Source organism: Macrotis lagotis, chromosome X (genome assembly GCF_037893015.1).
Source record: "Macrotis lagotis isolate mMagLag1 chromosome X, bilby.v1.9.chrom.fasta, whole genome shotgun sequence".
NCBI lineage: Eukaryota > Metazoa > Chordata > Mammalia > Peramelemorphia > Peramelidae > Macrotis > Macrotis lagotis.
Window position 1 is genome coordinate 180,610,765 of NC_133666.1, and position 21,524 is coordinate 180,632,288.

Consider the following 21,524-nt stretch of genomic DNA (forward strand, 5'->3'; position numbering starts at 1 on the left):
TGGTGCTGTATAATAATTGAAAATGGCAATAGATTATTTTTAAAGCATTCACATAACATGGACTTAATTGAAATATGTAGATAGTTCTCAAAAGGAAATCACTTTACAAGATTATAAATTTAAGAAATTAACATAGAGAGCTAGGGCATGGTATTAGACTGGCTATGGAAAATGTTATCTTCATCCAGAGGAAGAAAAAGAAAACAAAAGAAAACAAACAAAAAAATAACCCTTCAGAATCTGATGAATACTTTATAAAAATTATCTCTTATGTATCTCTTTTCCTTAATCCTAATTCCTCATACCAAAAATGACTAATCTTTAAACATGCTTATCAAGAATATGTATGTACAAGGGCAACTTGACTGTTCGCTGCTGATTGGAGGGGGAAGGGAGAGTGGAAGGAAATTTTGTAGTGTGTATATGGATGAATAAATAAATAATTTTAAGATGAATTAATATATTCAAAATATAGGAAAATGTTAGTATAGTTGCTTCCTAACATTCAGTGCTTGGCACATTTATGAAGGATATGAAGAATGCTTGCAAAAGTAGGTGCAGTGCTAATGAAAGAAACTATTTTCAGTCAATAAGACAATGTGTTTATCTCCAACCAACCCTCCATCATAGCCTAGATATGGTACAAGTATGATTCAACAGTTCTGCGCCTGATGATGTTTTGTATCCACTTTGGTGCTGATATTTCTTGTGTCTTCCTTGTTGGAAAAACTTTGTACTCTGTACTCTTTTTTTATCCTAGGGGTACCTTCCCCAAATAACTAATCCCTAACCAGACATCATGAAGGTAAAGTCATGGATCTTTCCCCTCTGAACTATCATAAATTGGAAACAACTTGTAATTAAAAGTAATTTCAATATCTTCCTATTTTTGGAATAAAACAAACCACACAATTAGTCATATACACACAAAGAAACATCTGCAGAAATGATGTCCTAAAGGCTTGTTTTCAAGTCCTGTAAACCAATATCTATGTTTTGATATCTCTACAAATGTACAAAACTAACTCACAAATTTCCGTGTAAATCAGGAAAATAGGGATTTAATTTTGAATTACCAATAAGAAAAATACATATGAATAGCACTTTAGTACTTATCTATATCTATCTGTCTATCTAGTTGTCTGTCTGTCTGTATCTATCTATCTATCTAGTGTCTGGATGTGATCAATTTTACCCAAGAATTTCCATTAATTATCTTAATATGCAATAATAATAATACGACCTGATAATGTAACATGGTCGAAAACAATATCATACAATGTATAAGATAACATATATTTTAACAAGGAGAAATTTTAAGTGAATTGGGAAAGAACCAGTCCTCCAAACATAGAGCAGACTATTAGCATAACTTTTGCACCTTTTTATATTGGATTTTAAATTAATTTTTAATAATAGATGCCAGCTTTTAAATTTCTAAGTATCAAATTCATCTTGCTGACAAAAGTTTGGGGTTTTCTTGGCAAAGATATGGGAGTGATTTGCCATTCCATTCTCCAGCTCATCTTACGTATATGTAAGGCAAGGAGGGCTAAATGACTCACCCAGGGTCACTTTTAAGTGTCAGAGAAATGTTTTATTTTTATAAATCTTATTTTTACTTCTTGAGAACAGGGACTATTGCTTTTTTGTCATTGTCTAAAGCAGTTCTTGACAGCTAGTAAGAGCTTAAGCAATGCTTGTTTATTGATTGATTAAGCAGGACTACTAAAGCATGAACTTCATTATTTTTAAAAGATAGCTTACTCAAAAATATTGATAGTTAAGTCACATTTCTTTGTTCTGAGTTGTAGAAAAATTGTATATTTCCTGAGATTACTTTGGCTTTTCTTAGTATAGAAAGAAACATAAAATAAAACTTTTTTGTCATATTTCATTATCAGATTTGTTTCAACTCTATAAGGATTTAAACTTATTTGTACAGCAAGGCAACTTTGCTAAGATATTAGATATAGCTGCCTATTTTTTCCCTTGGTTTACTTGGATATCCAGTTTCAGCATTTCACCTCCACCCAATCAGCATCTAAGAATATTTTTAATGAAAAATGACTGCTAGCCTACTAAACATCCTCATGGGTGAATATATTTGCATAACACACAAGTCATATATGCATATATATATATATACATAACATGTTCACATTCACTCACTTACACACACATATACACACATATAGTCATACACATATGCATGCATGTGTATGCTTCCCTAAAAAGCTTTTTAGTTGTCAGCTAAGAACTACCATTCAGGAAAGAAGACAAAGCCAACTGAAAGGAAAAGGGATGAGGAATTCAGCTGTTCCAAATAACATTCATTTTTTCTCAGCTTACCCATTTACTGGACTAAATCTCCCTCATTACATTAACATTATGTAGGGAAATGCTGAGAAAGATAGAAACATTTGTCAACAGTCCAACAAGGTATCCAAACTTAAGAGTTTCACCTAGGTAGATTTGGATAGGTAGAACAAACATTTTAATTCAATTTAACATTATTTTTTTTTAATTAGGCTCCTAATACAGAGAAAGTACTCTGTTAGGTATTGGGGGGGGGAAAGATGAAAAATAACACATAGTCCTTGGTTTCAATAGTGGAAATAGCACATTCATATACTAACTAATAGTAATAATACAAATTATACTATGATAAGTAAATAAGGTAGAAAGTGAAAAAGATTTAGAAATATAGGAGTGAGGAGGGGAAAGGCCTAAAATTTGCAATTGTGAAAAAGAGTGTGTGCAAGCACATTTCTTTGGGAAAAATTGAAAAAGAATAAATTTTTTTTATAAATTGGAGACTTCAAACTATATTGATTATAAAACGTCTGAACCTGAAATATTCCTTCAAATGTTTGTTAGTAAGGCAACACATGAAATTCCTAAATAATGATGGTTCATATTTGCATTGAACATTAAGTTTATTTTTAAAATAGGACCTTCATCACACAAGGTAGATAGCAAGAGTATTAACATAGTCCTGTTTTATGGGTGGAAGCCTGACGCCTCTCAAGCTGAAGTGATAATCCAAAAGTCTCATAACTCTAAGTATCAGATGGTGAATTTGAATCCAAGTCTGGCACTATTCCCACCATGCTATAGTGTATCTTCTTTACCATACTCCCACAGGTTATATTAATTCTGGTTAGTCAGAGTCATTTGAAAATCTTGAATCAAGTAGATTTTTAGTACTGTGAGTGTGAGGATAGCTTTGGAAATATGTTGAGTTGCTCATATCACTCTAATAAGTAATATATATATATATATATATTAATATAAAAATAGATCTGGATCTAGATCTACCTATCTATATCTATTTATATATATATATACACACACACACATATATATATATATATATATATAAATATATATAATATTATAGTGATTCTTAACTACAGATTACCAATAGGCAATAGAAGACCAAAAAATCTATAAAAGAAAAGTGTTAAATTATTAGAAAACTTTAGCATTTCAAGCCAAACTGAAAACTTTTGACAACATAAACTCACTTTAGATACATACTTGGTCAGTTGTAATATCTATTGAAAATGACTTGTGACAGAAAACTACAGGTAAAATGTTTATAAAATTTTTCAATGTATTAAAACTTTACTTAAATATTTCGGAGTTATGATGATGATGATGATGATGATGATGATGATAATCATGATAAACAACTTGTCAATAATATTTGTCTTTTTTATCTTCTAAACTTAAACAATTTAATTTTATAGGTATGTGGTACTTTGCTTCTTTCAACTATAGAAATTCTCATTTTTTTAATTATAAAAGTTTTATTTGAGTTTTACAAGTTTTCCCCTCAATCTTACTTCCCTCCCACACTCCCCACAGAAGGAAATTTGCCAGTCTTTATATTGCTTCCATGGTATACATTGCTCCAAATTGATTGTAATGAGAGAGAAATCATATCCTTAAGGAAGAAACATAAAGTATAAAAGATAGAAAGATCAGATAATAAGATATCAATTTTTTCTTCTAAATTAAAGGTTATAGTCCTTGGTCTTTGTTCAAATTCCACAGTTTTTTCTCTGGATACAGATAGTATTCTCCATCACAGACAGCCCTAAATTGTCCCTGATTGTTGCACTGATGGAATAAGCAAATCCATCAAGGTTGATCATCACCCCCATGTTGCTGTTAGGGTGTACAGTGTTTTTTTGGTTCCTCTCATCTCACTCAGTATCAGTTCATGCAAATACCTCGAGGCTTCCTGGAATTCCCATTCCTCCTGGTTTTTAATTTAACAATAGGGTTCCATCACATACATATACCACAGTTTGCTAAGCCATTCCCCAATTGAAGGACATTTACTTGATTTCCAATTCTTTGCCACCACAAAGAGGGCTGCTATGAATATTTTTGTACAAATGATGTTTTTACCCTTTTCCATCATCTCTTCAGGGTATAGATCCATTAGTGGTATTGCTGGATCAAAGGGTATGCACATTTTTGTTGCCCTTTGGGCATAGTTCCAAATTGCTCTCCAGAAAGGTTGGATGAGTTCACAGGTCCACCAACAATGTAATAGTGTCCCAGATTTCCCACAACCCTTCCAATAATGATCATTGTCTTTTCTGGTCATATTGGCCAGTCTGAGAGGTGTGAGGTGGTACCACAGAGAAGCTTTAATTTGCTTATCTCTAATAAGTAATGACTATGGATTGCTTTGATCTCATTTGTAAATTGCCTTTGAATATCCTTTGAACATTTGTCGATTGGAGAATGGCTTTAAAAAAAATGAAATGAGTCCTTTGTCAGAAATATTAGTTGTAAAGATTGTTTCCCAATTTATTACATTTCTTTTGATCTTGGTTACAGTGGTTTTGTCTGTGCAAAAACTTTTTAGGTTAATGGAATCAAAATTATCTAGTTTGTTTTTAGTGATGTTCTCCATCTCTTCTTTAGGCATAAACTGCTTCCCTTTCATAGATCTCACAGGTAAACTACTCCTTGATCTTATAGTTTGCTTATAATATTGTTTTTATGTCTAAATTCTATATCCATTTTGATCTTATCTTGGTATAAAGGTGTGAGGTGTTGGTTTAATCTAAGTTTCTTCCATACTAACTTCCAGAAATTCTCATTTTATAAGAGGAATCTATTACATAAACCAAATCTAAAGATTCTCAGACATCCCTTAATCGAAATCTTGGTAAATGAACTAAAGAACAACAGATGCTTCATGAGCAATGATAGGCAGTTCCATTTCTACCCCATCTTTCCTGCAGAAAACCTGCTATTGCTACATAATTTTGTGCTTCACTTTTATACATAAAGTGGTAGACTAGGTATGGTCCACTCAGATTTGCAGATTATCAACTTTTTTATTCAAGTGTTTTCCAAAGAAAAGAAAACTTTTAAGAAGTGTAGAATATTCCTTTTTCTCTTACCACTGGCTTCATGTTAAATACAAGCATGTATTATAATGAAGGAATACTTTTTAGTTTAAGTGACCTCAAAATATGTGTATTCTACTCCCAGCCTGATATTACAGTTCATTTTCTGGATACCAATATTTCAAAACAAAGGAAGTAAAAAAGTGATAAGATTTTATAGGATTTAAAAATTATAATCCAATGGACTCTTGACTTTCATAGTTTAATTTTCTTTGCCTTTACTAATACATCCACTCCCATTTTATTTTGAAATAATTCATTCCCAATGCATTTTGATGGATGTGTATTTATTTTACCAAGTGTTTATCATTACAGTTTGCATTCTCACTAGACAAAAGTGTTCATTGATATGCTATATAAATCTGTGAAAATGTGTCATTTCCAACTTATGTCATTATAATTACTAATCATAATATATTTTGCAGATACAATATATATATATATATATATATATATATATATATATATATATATATCAGACCTTTATTCAGTTATCCATAAAAGAAAAAGCTCAGAGTTGAGAAGGAATCCTTTTGATTTATGTTATCCCTCCAAAAGTGATGACTTATCTAGAAGCAGAAAATCTCCCCCCACAGGAACTCATCTGAAATTTGGGAACTGCCATGATCTGGTAATGATATTGTTAGGTTTAGATCTTAATCTCTCCATAATACATCCAAATTATGCTCTTTCTCTCTCTCTCTCTCTCTCTCTCTGTGTACATATATATATATATATATATATATATATATATATATATATATATGCACATACACATATGCATAAATATTCATTCATATAAAGTATATATATTATATATATATATATATATATATATATATATATATATATACTCTAAAGTTACAGAAAATTCCCAGTTAAAGTTCTTGTTGAATTTTTAATTTAATTTTTTACCATAGCCTAAGTCTATTTTTTATAAACATCTTATACAAAACATAGCATACAAAGATTTTTATGTAGTATCTTCTTCTAAATTTCATTGATGATTATCTCAGTCTTTTTTTAAGAGTTGGTATTAATTACTAGTACTTCACCATTCTAAGACACAAGGAGGGAGGCATGAGATGAAAAGCCATAAGTTACCAGAAAAAACTGGAGGCATTTCTCCTTTATATTCCTGATTAGGGATGGCAGGCTCTTTCAGTCAAACTCAGTTAGTTGGAGTGGGTTGTGTGACTCTTGCTACTTTAAATTCCAATTTCAGTTTCTGGGTTTCAGTCCAACCTTGGGGCTTAATATTCCAGTTGTTCAGTACTTTCAGTAATGTCTGACTCTTCAAGACCCCATTAGGGGTTTTTCTTGGCAAAGATACTGGACTGGTTTGCCATTTCCTTCTCTAATTCATTTTATAGATGACAAAATTACTACATACTGAGTTAAGTGACTTGCTTAAGGTAATTGTTTGAGGCCTTTCTTAACTTTTTCCTATCTTAAGACCCAATATTTTATCCACTGTGCCATCTACCTTCTCCAATATTTCTAAGAACTCTTATTACTGTAAAAATAAACTTTGCATTTGCATGTCTATCATGAATAAGATTCCACTCCAAGGATGATGTTTGTTAGTCATTCTGATCAGGGAAGTGATGCCACAACAAGTACATGAATTGGATTTGAGTGAAGGGATGCAATGCTCCAACACCAGTCTTACTTTTCCCTCCAGAGTCATTTGGTCCAGGGTCCAGATATGGATCAGGACAACTGGAGATGGCCCTGGTTGTGAGGCAATTAGGATGAAGTGACTTGCCCAAGGTCAAAAGCTATTGTCAAGTGTCTGAGGCTATATTCGAACTCTCATCCTCTTGACTCCAAGGTCAGTGCTCTATGCACCGCACCTTTTAGATGCCCCCTTCCATTACTCATTACTTCTCACCTCCTGACAATATTGCTGATCCAAGTCTTGAAAGCTCTTTCCTATTTTGCCCTTTGATTGGAGCCTGGGAAAGAATTACCAAACTCATTGCAAAGATATTGTTTTTATTTTTGTAAGGTAATGGGGTTAAGTGACTTGCCCAAGGTCACACAGTTAAGTATCAAGTTGTGTGTCTGAGGTCAAATTTGGATAGAAGTCTTACTGACTACAGGGCAGGTGCTCTATCCATTATACCACCCAGCTACCCACAAAGCTTTCTTTTAAAAAGGACAGAAATTAGTCTTTTAGCTCATGCTGGTTTGAATTTGCATCAACATTGGATTTCAAGTCAATGCAATAGGAAACCTCTTGGTGTTCAACATATATACTTCTTTTGTGTATGATCTTTTCCCATTGGTTTTAAACTCCCTGAGACCTGAGACTGCTCAGTATTGTGCAGTGTGTGTGTGTGTATATATATATGTATATATACACACACACACACACACACATATACATATACATATATACATGATGTTTTGAATTCATAATAGAATAGAATAGAATTTAAGGTGTTAGACTTGGAATCAGGAAGACCTGAGTTCAAATTTGATCTCAGACACATATATAATTATGGGATCCTGAGCAAGTCAACTCATTTTTGCTTTCAGAGTCCTCTTCTGTATCATAGAGATAATATTAGCACCTACCTCCCAGGATTACTATGAGGATTAAATGAAATATTATTTCTGTAGCACTTGGTATAGTACATGGTAGGCCCTTAATAAATGTATTAAAACAAAAAACAAAACCTAATCTCACCTTTAGTATAGTGGAAATAAGATAATAGATTTTGCTCAAGTGAATCCTTTCTTTAGGAGAATTGCCATAGAGTTTAGAGGTTGCATTATCCCTGGGTCAGTTGGGAATCTAGCATAGGATTTCAATGAATCCTTTTTCTTTGTCCAGTTTCTATCCTATTTCAGTGTATCTTAATTTTGTGGGTTTAGGGAAATTGGCATGAAGAGAAAAAATAGAGAGATCTAGGAATACAGAATAGTTGACTTTGTGGGAGAAGAAAGATAAGACCTTAGAGGGTAGAGGTAGACTAAAAGTACACTTAGCCTACAAGTTGAATCTGAATTGGATTTCAAATGACTTAAAAAGATACTTTATCAATCTGTATTTCTTGAGTATTCACTTTTTACTAAGAATTATGATAGATGCCAAGCAGAGATATGAAGCAGAGACAACTGCCTCTCTGGTACACATAATAATACAGGTCATAGAAAAATAGAAAAGAAAACAAAACATTTATAAATACTTATATTAAACAAAATGAATAAATAGTGATGGAGAGCTTTCCTAATGTGAATCTGTGCATAGTGAGTATGCATAAACCCATCAACAGTCTATATAAGAGACAGAAAGACTTTCAAATATTATTTATATAAGATCTAGATAATAATACCATCTATAGCACTTGAAATTTTTGCAAAGCACTTTACAGATATCATCTCACTTGAGTTTCACAACATCCTTGGGAGGTAGATGATATTATTATCCTACAATTATGATCCTACAGAGAGCCAAAACCTAAAATTACAGTTTTCAAAATATCTCCCTTAAAAAAACAAAAAAATATCAACTGATATCACATTTTAATGGGTCCAGCAGCACTTTAAGCACATCCTATCTGCTTTTCAGCAGGGATTAAGAAGAGGAGATGCATTGATATCTATAATTCACAGTGAAATTGAACAAAACTCTTTCTAAGTTAGTGGAGCCTTATATCAACACTTTCAAGTTTTCCTCTGCCTTGAAGAAAAATCAAGCAGAGGCAAATCACAAGACAAAACTCGGCCATTGAGTATCTTCCTACTTTTTCCTTTGATATGGGTGACTATTTCTACCTATGGTAATGGTCTCCCATATACTAATGACTAATTTAAATAAAGAGAGTTCATAGTTCCAAGATGAAAATGAAGATAGTTCATCTTTCATGTTAAGAAAAACTTTTAAAATATAATTTTATATACAAATAAAAAAGAGAATAAATATCATCTAAAATCTAGCATTTTACAAAAGAGAACAACAGGAATAAACAGATAACTAAGAAACAAATGTTTGGTTACTATTTTCATCTCAAGTTGAAGATAATCTTTCTCTTGCTCACTGTTTAAAATACCCTTGGTATCTTTTGTTGTTCATACAGCATTTTAAATAAATGTCTATTTTAAGATATTGTTAGAACAAAAGGGGAGGTCAGCTAGATTGTGCAGTAAATAAAGCTGTGACCCTGAAGTAAGGAGAGCCTGAGTTCAAATACAGCCTCAGACACCTAACACTTATTAGCTGCATGACTCCAGGTAGGTCACTTATCCCCATTGCCTCACCACAATCATTCAAGTTTGCTTTCAGCCACCAAATCCAGTGGATTTGTGGATTCATCAATTCAACTTTATAATTTAATATTGATAATAATACTCCAACTTTTTATATGGATCCGTATCCACCCTAAAGTTATTTGATATAGATGATGGTAATCTTTAAGAATTATTATGCTACCAGATTTTACTTAATGTAATATTCATACTCAGTCCAAAAAAGAAAGACTACTTGATGACCACATTCCTTACAAAATTTCTTACAACTTTATTCTATTGTTCCCAAAGGAATAAAGAAAATGTATTAGAAAACTTTTATCAAACTAATTATGATGGAGAGTAAATGGAAAAAGCCAGGAGAAAGACTTACTCAAGTTTCTCCTACTGAGCCTCAATTGTTCAGGCTCAGGATCCTAAGGATAGAACAGTATTGAGAGCTAACATAATAAATGCATGCATTCTAATTCTAATAGATAATATTGCATCTATCAATAGTTTCACATCTATTAATAGTTTCAACCATGAAACTTGACCATAGTTTATTTGCTCCATTTAAAAAATAATAAAAATTTCATTATGTTTTGAAGAAATTATTAAATTGATGGCTTTGGATTTTCAATTAATCTTCCTTTTATTCCAATTTCTAATTCATTATAAAGAATGATAAATATTTCATTATACTTCATACATAACTATGGATTTCTTATCAGAAGTCAGAAGTGAACAATTCCAATTGAATATTCCAAACATAAATGGGCATATGCATGCCATAGAGAGCCAGTTTGGGGATTTTCTAATTCTGCATTGAAGGAATATTTTAAAAATTACTTTTGTGGGTAACTTTATCTGTATATAAGTTTACAAAAATGTGATATTTCTAATTGGTATCATGTGCTTATTTAAATTTATGTTCTTTATAAATTTCTATTAAGATTATTCAGATCAGAAGATGTATAGATGCTCCTTTAATCGCTTACCTCATTTTGCCAATGAGTCAGTTTTTACTTAGAAAATTAAGAACTGCCTATGTAAGTCAGTGACAGACTTACAACTTGAACCCAAAACTTTTAATTCCAAGTTCTGCATATTTCTACTGCTATTTGCATCCTTAATTAAGATAATCTAAAACTTAGAAAATGCTATATTTTGAAGTGCCCAAAATATTTAACTTATGAATATCAAATATTCAAAATAGATTCATAATTTACAGTATATATGCCTATAATGTACATATATATGTGTACATATTTATATTTATACACATATATGTACATGTGAATGTAGATGTGCACACACATACACGCAAACATCTTTTCACTACCAGTTAAACCAAAATAATATCTGACTAAAATACTCCCCTATTTGTTTCAAATTAAATTGCCCTCTATAACTTGGACAATAGCTGTCCCCCACTCCCACCTTCCTATAACCTCTGATTTGTCTTTAAAGTAAATTCTTTAAAACAACTTTGGGCAACCAGGTGGCACTATGGATAGAGCACTGGCCTTGGAATCAGGAGGATATGAGTTTGAATCTAGTCTCTGAAACTTAGTAGCTGAGTAACTTTGGGCAATCACTTAACCCCAATTGCCCTATATCTAGGGCCATCTCTTGTCATCCCTGATTCATATCTGGCCACTGGACCCATATGACTATGGAGAAGAAAGTAAGACTGGTGACTTAGCATAGCAGGCCCTCACTCAAATCCAATTCATGTGTTTGTCATGGCATCACCTCCCTGATATCTTTGTCTTCTTTTAAAAAAGGACAAATATTATTATTAAAAACACTAATTTCATCCTTTTTTCCAGTGAGGAGACTTGATAGATGGAGATGATCCAGAATCACTTTTATTATATATGGTATATTTTTGTGGTTTACATTGTGCTTTCCTAGAAAATGAGCTATCAAGAGATTGTGATAGAATGATGTTATCATCCTAGTTTAGCAGAATATACACAGTCTTACAACAGGCATTTTGCCATCTCTCAATTCCTCACCCTGCCAAAACACCCAGGCTGGGGATTATTCTCCTGACATCACTACCAAGTAGCAAGTAAGCAACCATATGCTAGGTACTGGATACTACAGTGCAATATTTATGCCCCTAAAACAAAAACAAAAACAAAAACAAACACATAAACACAAATTATTCTCTTAACCTCAGTATAAATCATGTCTTCATTTAGCTGTCCACTCCAAAAGCATGTTCTCTTAGAATGCTAAATTTAATTGCTATCTCTTGATACTCAGGTGTTTAGAAATTGATGGTTACAAAAAACTTTTAGATCAGTGTAACCTAGTATCCTATTTCATGATTTGAGAATTTTATAAAGAGATAAGTGATATGATAGTTTAAAAAAATTGAAGAAGTATATCAAAAATTCAACTTCAAATTCAGTGGACTTGAACAAGGTAAAGATAACAGAGATCCTGATAAATGTTAAAATAATAGGTAAATGTTTCAGATTCAGTCAAATAGTTCAAGTGACCTGCCTAAGGTCATTGAGTAAACTACATTAAAACCTTACTCATTTTCTTCCAGTAGCACACTGGAATGATTGCCTACAGAATGAATGACATTTTAAAACTGTTTCTCCTTTGGATGTTATCACCTGATATAAAGTAAAAAAAAAAACAAGTCATATTCACTGTGAAAATGTATAATGAATGTGATTTAGTAATGTAGGTAAATTTAAATATTTGACCCTCTTCTAATATTTTATCCCTTAAAATCCATTAAAAATGTCTTAATTTTATCTGTTCCCCCTTCTTCATTTTTAAAAGGTTACAGAAACAAACAACCATTCTGTGAGTTAGAAATAAGAAATTTCTTACTATAGAACACTACCACATAATGAGATATACTTAATAAAAAAGTAATTAGAGCTACAACCCAACTGATATATTTTATACTTTTTTCTTTTCCTCTGTGATTTAAAACCTTAGAGGTAGTTTTCATTACTGCACTATTAAATAGGTATGGTATTTAAATAATAATTCTGTAGTTACTAATTTAAAACTACTTAAAATGTCAAAAGTTTCCAGGCTTCAATCACTTTCCAAATTATTGCACTGAAAGTACTCATTAACTGGAACATAAACAGGATCATTTTTACCTCCTGTTTTATGCCACTTTTCCCATTTTATTACTAGAGTAACAGTTTCTCATGAACCATGAAGGGAATTCATAGTGAAAAAACAAAAGACATGCTCTATTTCTCTCCAGAATATTGGTTTTACTACTGTTACCTATGACTATGCCAATGTGAAAAGATATTTTCACTGAGTATTATGTGATGATGCACTTGTACTTACCAGATGTTCAGTAAACACTGGAAAGGCATTATTTCAACTTCCTTGATATTTATCAAAAATTCTTCATTTTTGAAATGGATTCCCTTTTGGATACTATGCTAATTTTTAGTAGTTCAGTTATAGCAATTCATTTTTATTAAGGGGGAAAAGAAAATATGAATGAGTCTAAAATACTGATAATCAAATAAAACAACTCATCTTCCTGACAGAGAGATGATAGCCTCCAGAAAGAGATATACTTTTAGACATGACTACTGTGAGCATTTGCTTTATAGGTTTGGAAGGATTTCATTTTCATTCTTTTTTTTAACAAGGGTGTAGAGGGAGAGACAATAAAAATATTATTTGAAAAATCAGAAAGAAAACTTTTTAATAAATAAATTAAAAGGTATCACAATATAACCAGGAGAAATAGAATCACATAACTAACATCTAAATGAAGTCAGAATTAACAGTTAGACACTAGAAAAGTTTATATTTTAGGACCATACTATTTGCAAAGCTCCTCTTTGAATCAGTTAACTCAGATTATTTTTTAATCACATGGAAAGACTTTACATGTTCTAAATACATTCATCAATAGTCATAAAGCAACAGTGAGGAGTAATTAGAAGGTGCAATTTCCACAAAGTTAATACATGATTAAATCTAAAGTTTATTCTTACAGGAGAATATATATATATACTTGTATTTATATACTTGTATTTTCGCATCGACTTCTAGAACTTCAAATTTTGTAAATTTATATTTTCAACCCATGTAACTTTGATGAGAAACAAAATTATATAATAACATTTTTACTTGAATTGTATGTTTTTACTTGAAATATAAATATCTTTAACATCATTTTTTCAGTTAACCCACTGTTCCTTAGAATCAACTCAAGTTTGCATTACTATTATAAATAATGGAAGTGAACATAATCATCATAAATTTCTTAAGATTTCTGAGTATTTTTCTCTAAGTGAAATCTGAAAAGGGGAAGACGACTTTTAATGTGGTGAAATTTTTTTTTTAACGTATCACTGTTCACAGTGTTTTGTTTGATTTTTGATGATAGAACTGATGATGGATTGCTTACTATACTGAGTTCTACAGCTTATAGAGTGTATTTCTAAAAGTAAAAACTGAGTAATCAACCAAGACTATTTTCCCAACATACAATGCCAAGGTATCTTTGCTTCAAGCTGTTTTATTGTTTGATTAAGTTAAATTAATTTACCTAGGACCCTTCATTACTTTTATTAAGTCAAATTTTACTGTTCTTGAAGCAATTTGAGGATTCTAGAGAAAACAAACTACACTGCATTACATTCAAAGGAAAAGCTTTAGATCTTTCCAGAATTTTGCCATATTTTGCATTACTTGAAATAAGAGAGCAGTTGTGTTTTGACACATTTTTTCTGATGAAATTTGACACAAATCATTAAAAAAGATTCATAATGTAAACATAGGCCTAAACTCAGTATTTCCCCAGAAGAGAATTCATTACTGAAATGATTTCTTTAATGAAATTATAGTTCTACAAAAATTTTTAAAAGTATCATTCAATTTCAAAGTTTATAAGCATTTTCCTGTATAAAATAATGTAATAAAAGTAGTAATGTAGGCAAAATTAAATTGATGTGAACTCAGAAATATGTAAAATTTGATTCTATGCATGCATACTTTCAGATTTTTAAAACAAATGTATGTGCATGACCCACTTATTCAGCAATGAGAAAAACCAATACCAAGTAGATTATTCATTAATCATTAATTTTAAATATCTAGAATAATAAACATTCTCTACATAATGAATGTTGATTGAGAAACCTTAAGTGATAAAATTTGAATTTTGCCTCCTTAGTTTCAAATTGGATATTCATATTCACATCTTATCCTAATATCCAAAGTCATCTCAATAAAAATATCTGTTTCTCAACACAACTATACATACATGCATATAATCAGGCCTGTATATTTATTTGGATGAATGAATATATGTATACAAATATGAATATACATGTATGCTAGACCTGTGCTTTAGATTATAATGATAAACTCCATCAAAGAAAATTTTCTCTTCTAATTAAGATTGATCTTCATTTCTGTTTGTATGATCTTCATTTTTGTTTGTTTGTTGAAATTTAGAGTCTTACTGTGCCAACTACTGACTTCTTAAGTGACTAGCCTAGGATTCCATAGTTTATATAGGAGAAAAGCCTTGAACAAAACTATTTCTTACATTGTCTTTGTCACTATCTACCATACCACCTTGCATCTCTTCAAATCAAAGAGAAATTTAAATCATCCTCATGATAGAGTGAACTACGAAAAGAATTTTCTACTAGAGATCACAACTGACAAAATAGTAGCATAAAGATTAATTCATGATTTTTCCATTGAACTATTTAATTTTTCCATTATCTACAAGGAATTCTTTTTCTACATTGATGGTAATTCAGAAGTTAATAATTTTAATCTTTAGAAAGAATTTTGAGATTGACAGCCAATTTTAAAGTAGATCCTTTCTTAAAATTCTATCAGATAATATTTATTGTTGTCAAATATGGACTTGAATCAGAAGGGGTCTCTTTCATCTATCTAATGAGTAGTGTAAGTACAGTACAGAATCCTCCATTACAACTTCCAAAATCCTGACCCTTGATACAGAGTTTAGCTATGAACTATAATCCTAAAATTCTAGTCAAAAGAGCTTTCCGGATCCTAGAAATCAATAGTCTTGGCTAAGAATAAAAAAACAATTTCAAAAAGAACAGTTGCTGGGTTCATTAATTATTTTTAAAATATTAGTTAATACAGTGAACTCTCCACGATTCATCTTGAAAATTAGAGAGTAAACAAAACAATTCAGAAAAATAAGGAAGACATGGTTGTTATATTTTCAAAAACATGGAATGCACTTTTTTTCAGTTGACAACTTTTTGACCCCTGAAATTCTTATACTTTAATTTGTTCACCTAGATTAATTAAATCAGTTTATATTCAAATAAAATATCTATAATTGCAAAGAGGCAATGAAATTTTTGCTTCTTACCCCTATGATATGATTTTTTTTATGACCCAGTTTCAAATAGGCAGCCTTTGGCTACTTTAGAAAATGATTGATTTACTCAGGAAGAAACAGCTGTAAATACAGTGAGAAGAAAAGATGTATTTACATAGTGAAAAACAAAGTATTTTCAGAGGAACTTTTCTTAATGTCATATACATAGATATTTTTATATAAACCTATATTTGCTTGGTGTGATTTTTAAAATCTGTTATTAAATAGATGTAAACATTGCACAACTGCTAATAATGTCTCACCTGGCCCATTTCTCATGCATAGGCAATAGACACATTCATGCATGTATACATATACAAGTATATATGAATAACATCAAAGGAAGTCTCTTGGAAGTGATAATAGATACATATAGGTGTGTGTGTGTATGCATGTATGTATATATATATATATATATGTAAGTATGAATGCATGTAGGAATGGATGAATGAGAGATATGCATAGATGGTCACACAGGTGTGCCTTCACACCCAGCCCACACTATAAACTCATTAGCAAATTTATGCATAATTATACATAAGTACCAAAGCATATATATAAATATATATGTATATATTTATATAGATCTATCTATTTTTTCCATGACTTTCAAATACATATATATATATATATATATATATATATATATATATATATATATATATATATACTATTCAATTCATCAAACTTTTTTATGTATGGTTCACTTTTTGACTGATTTTTTAACATTATCTGGATTATTCAACTTTTAAAAGAATCCTCCCCATCCCCCAAACAACATTTTGCAGGCTTTTAAAATGTGAATATTTTTTGTTATTCTTTTAAAAAAATTCTATTCTTATTGATAAATTATAATGCTTATCATAACAATAGAAACCCTCCCATGAGAAAATTTTTAAAATTTCACACTAAACATTCTTTTTATTCAAAAAACATTTTGAACTGAATTTTCAGATGTCTACATATTTTATACCTTTACTTTGACCCAAATAAATCACTCTCAACGTGTTCGGGATAAAAAAATGAGAATAAAATTCGTCCGAGTGAATTTAGTTACAGTGTTCTGACAAATATATTTATCATAAACACTAATACATATATATATATATATATATATATATATATATATATATATATATCAAAGACATTGAGAATTAGTATGTGCTTGTTTTCTGGCCACAATAATACATTCACCATGTTATTATATAGCAGTATTCCTGATGCTGTAAGAACTCTTATTTCTAATCAGATGTACATGGTGACTAAATAGTTTAAACTTTGATCAGTAGATTAGAAGTTTCAATGGCTAGACTTATTATAGCACCCTTAAAGTATAGAAACCAAGGTAAAGAAATTCCTGAGGAATTTTCCCTTTATGAAAACAAACTCTCTCTCTCTCTCTCTCTCTCTCTCTCTCTCTCTCTCTCTCTCTCTCTCTCTCTCTCTTTTCCTACCTCCCTCTCTCCCTCCTTCCCTCCTCCTTCCTGTATCCCATAGCCAGAAGACTCCTCTACACAAGTTTTGAGTCATGTTCCACTTTAGTCAGATATCCTTTCTTCTATATATATGGGAATTTGGAAGAAGAGTCATTCCTTTAGTTTATAACAAGAATTTTAATCAAAAGAAAGATAAAAAGGACAAAAGGAGGGAGGGAGAGAGTGAGGGGGAGAGAGTGAGGAGGAGAGAGTGACAGACAGAGACAGAGAGACAGAGTCAGTCAGAGAGAGAGAGAGACAGAGAGAGACAGAGAGAGACAGAGAGACAGAGACAGAAAGAGAAACTGAGACACGCAGAGAGAATATTTAGTATTTTTGTTTTGGGCTCTCGTATAGTTTTTAATACAAAGAAGAAACAAAGGTAATCATTTGTCAATACAGTCTAATCACATCTCTATAAGGCAAGGCAGGAAGATGCTTCAAAGCAAATTCTGCTTCTGTAAAAGAAAGAACTATTTTTGAAGTCATGTTTCTTAAATTGTAAGAGTGACCTCTAGTGCCTTATTTCTCTGTTATACTTTGGCAGTTCTATGCTGCAATGCTTTGCTTTTTTTTTTTTTTGAGCAATTCATTTAGTTTTTAATACAATATGCAATGATAACCAAGGTGTTGCTTAAGTATTGTAGTGATGTGTAAATAATTGAAGTTTGCCAGGATCTGAAACACTCCAAGAATTAAATTAAAGTCTTAGAAAATGTTATGGCAATTGCCTTCAGGAGTTAAGTGCTCATTTTTTTTTGCCCTGAGATATACACTAGAGCATTGAACAGATACCATTACTGAATGACAACACAAGATCATCATAGTAATTTCATATAAGTGATTTTTTTGGAGCTCCAAGTCTCATTTATGCTTCTCACTCACCAGATCTCCCCAAGGTCTTAAGTATTGTAAAATGTTGAGATACTACAAACTTCCTAGTTAACTGTTTAGTTGATTCCTCCAAACTGTCCCCCAGCTATACTGCAATCATGTCATTTCTGAGCATTCCTACTAGCACTTTCTTGTAAAAGCTAATCACTCACACATTTTGGGGAAGGGTGGGAAAGGAGGATGGGAATCAGATTTCAAAGAATAAACTATCATTACATTTTATCATTTTAGAATTTGAGGATTTGATAATAAAAATCCTAATATTAGGGGTTATTAACATTCAGTCAAGGATGGAGATATTCTGCTTCCTTTTGACTACAAATCATTTTTTAAAGTCTAAATAAACTTTTTTGTGAAATATTATAAACTATTAACCCATTGGGGTCTGCCAAATTTCAGAAAAGTATTTTAAGATTAGATTAATAGTGCTATTTTTCAAATAGTGGGGGTTTATTGGTGTTTGTGGAATTCTCATATATACACAAACGAATTACTCATAAGCAAGGTTCTCAAAGATAGATTGTAAAAGTCCATCCAAAAAGTGTAATTTTCTTCAAAGCCTGGATCATCAGCTACATTTCTTTCTCTTACATTAAAAAACCCCCCAAAACTTTCTACTATTAGAAATGAGACCCCTTGCCTCAGCTACGCCTCTGTAGCCATCAGACCTCATTCTCCAATGTTTGGATTTTTCTACATGTGTTCTATGAGCTATAAAATATTAGAGAACCTCTATAATTCAGAAGATGCAGACAGATACTAGTCTACAAAATTATAACCTGCTAATATCCTAGCTGATGCAGTATACTATAAAGTCTGCCAGTTCTTTTTCTGTTGGACATAATTCCTACAAAATGCAGTAGTCCTCAAAAAGAATAAATGAAGACATTTGCATACTAGTCCCTGGCTAAAATGCTAAATTCAGATTTTACTAGAACTTGAGATTTTTTCAATGAATATTCAGAGGAGATAGAGTAAATATCATGACTACAGACAAAAAAGTAAAAAAAAAATACAGTGCACATTTTAGACAAGAGAACTGGTGGGGGTGGGGATGGGGGTGGTAGTGGTTGTGGTTGTAAACAGAGATTTCTTTTTCAGGATTACCACTTAAACAGAAGATTCAGAAGAATGCTTTATTTTTTCAGAACATTTTCTGAAATTCTAGACAAAATAATAATAAAAATAATAATTAGGAAAATAATAGTAAACCCCAAAGTTTTTCAGATAGCCTGAAGTTTTAAAAATCATTTGTTTTACTTACGTGCATTTCCTGCTACTACTGGGCTCCAATTTCGAATAGATAACAGAAACAGGAGCTTGAGGAAGGCTTCAGGGACAGGATCCATGTTCATATTCATTGAGGCACCCAAAGAATCAGAGTATTAGGAAGCAGCTGCTCTCCAGTCCTATTTTTGTTCCTCTTCTCTCTGCCTCCGTCGCCCTCGTCTCTTTCCCTTTTTTTCTCTCTCTCACTAAAGGCTTCTCAGAGCCCAGACTCTTCAGTCAAATGCACCCTGCATCCTCTCAAACATGCATACACACCTCCAAATCTGCTCCCCATTCCCTACCCCTCCCTAACAGCAGCAATCCCTGAAGAGCAGCAACAACAAAAAAAAAATCTCTCTTCCAATTTCTCAGAATCACTCAGGGCTAAACTGCTAGACTACTCTGTACAGCTTGGTTACTGAAGCTTCATGTTCATAATGTGTCCTGGACACCCCTTGTGGTGACAGGTAGGAAATGTGAGTCTATGATGAAAGCCAGACAATGAGATACAGCAGCCTGCACACTGGCATCGATATAGGCTCTCGTTGCTGTTTTTGCTCCCTCTGTGCTCCATTCATCATAATGAACACTTTGGGGGTGGGGAGAGAAAAGGATTGGGGAGGAGGAATGAAATATTCCTGATTCACTGCCCCATCTTCATCTTGCCTCCTTTTAATTGGCAGAGTATTTCAAAGTACTGCAGCTTGGAGAAGCCATACATTATATCCTGGAGATATTTAATGTTAATTCTGGTGGTATACAGGTACAACTGTCCTGTGTATCGGTTCAAATGATTCAGTTAGGAAAAAAAATAATCTAAGCAGTCTCAAGAAAGAAAAAAGTACTCATGGAGTATAAGAAATTGTTTTCTTTACATAGGAGATGTCAGCATTTTTATTCTACAAATTCCTGTTAGGGGATAGAGTCATTCTTGGAAAAGATTTAAAAGCATAAGGTATTGAACTGGCTGGTACTTTTGTTATTTTGTTTCAGGATGGGGTAAGTCCGATCAATTAAATTAAATAGCTTTAATTTGATCAATGAAAAGTTCTAAAACATCTGGCTACTCAGGCAAGGTAGTGATACTAAGATTTTAATAAAAATTTCATAAAGGCAAAAAAGGAAGATAAAGGAACATCACAGGAAAAGGAAAATGTAAACACTATATAGAAGAATGTAAAAAAACCAAAAAAAAATTAAAACTTAGAAAATTTCTTTGTTTGGCAAATGTGTGTCCTTCAATAAAGGATTGTTGAATTGAATGACATAAAGACAGATGTTTAAAGGTCTTATGGGCAGTGAAACAAATTAAGAGTTAAAGATCAAATAGTTCAATAAAATTGTTAATGTGAACATGGCTCTTCAACCTCAGTTACCAGATGCTGGAGATTTTTGAAAAACTATTACCTACCTTCAAATAAGTGTTATAAAATAACTTTCTGCCTATAGAGTAGGATACCAAATGACTAGAATGCTGTTATGGGGATGTATTGTAAACTTTGGTGTCTTCCATCATAAAGAGGGTAAATAGTGGACTTTGGTGCATACATTGTTTGATCAGTGTGACTATTACCTCAATTAATATTCCTCTCAAATGCTCTCTTTTTTTTCCCTGCCCAATTCATAGTCTTCCCTTCCCCCACAAATGTTAACCAGAGAACCAATACAGGTGCTTTTCTCTTGTTCTTTTAATATTTTAAAAGTAGTAACATTTCATATAGAATATTGTCATTCAGTTGTTCAGTCATGTCCAATTCTTCATGACACTGTTGTTCATAGCATGCCAGGCACTTCCATCCTTTTATTTCAGGACAATAATAT

At 31.8% G+C, this 21,524-nt stretch overlaps 1 protein-coding gene across 2 annotated transcripts in view; it reads right to left on the reverse strand.

Moving 5' to 3' along the window:
- CNTNAP4 (contactin associated protein family member 4) overlaps positions 1–20,176 on the reverse strand; it is a 588,793-nt gene extending 568,617 nt beyond the window's left edge. The window contains exon 1 of one of the 2 annotated variants that reach the window (XM_074208780.1): positions 19,699–20,176. In XM_074208780.1, the coding sequence (XP_074064881.1) occupies positions 19,699–19,795 (97 nt within the window). In that variant the 5' untranslated portion in view covers positions 19,796–20,176. The remainder of the gene's footprint in view (positions 1–19,698) is intronic. The other variant, XM_074208782.1, reaches the window with a different exon arrangement.
- Between the last annotated feature and the right edge of the window lie 1,348 nt (positions 20,177–21,524).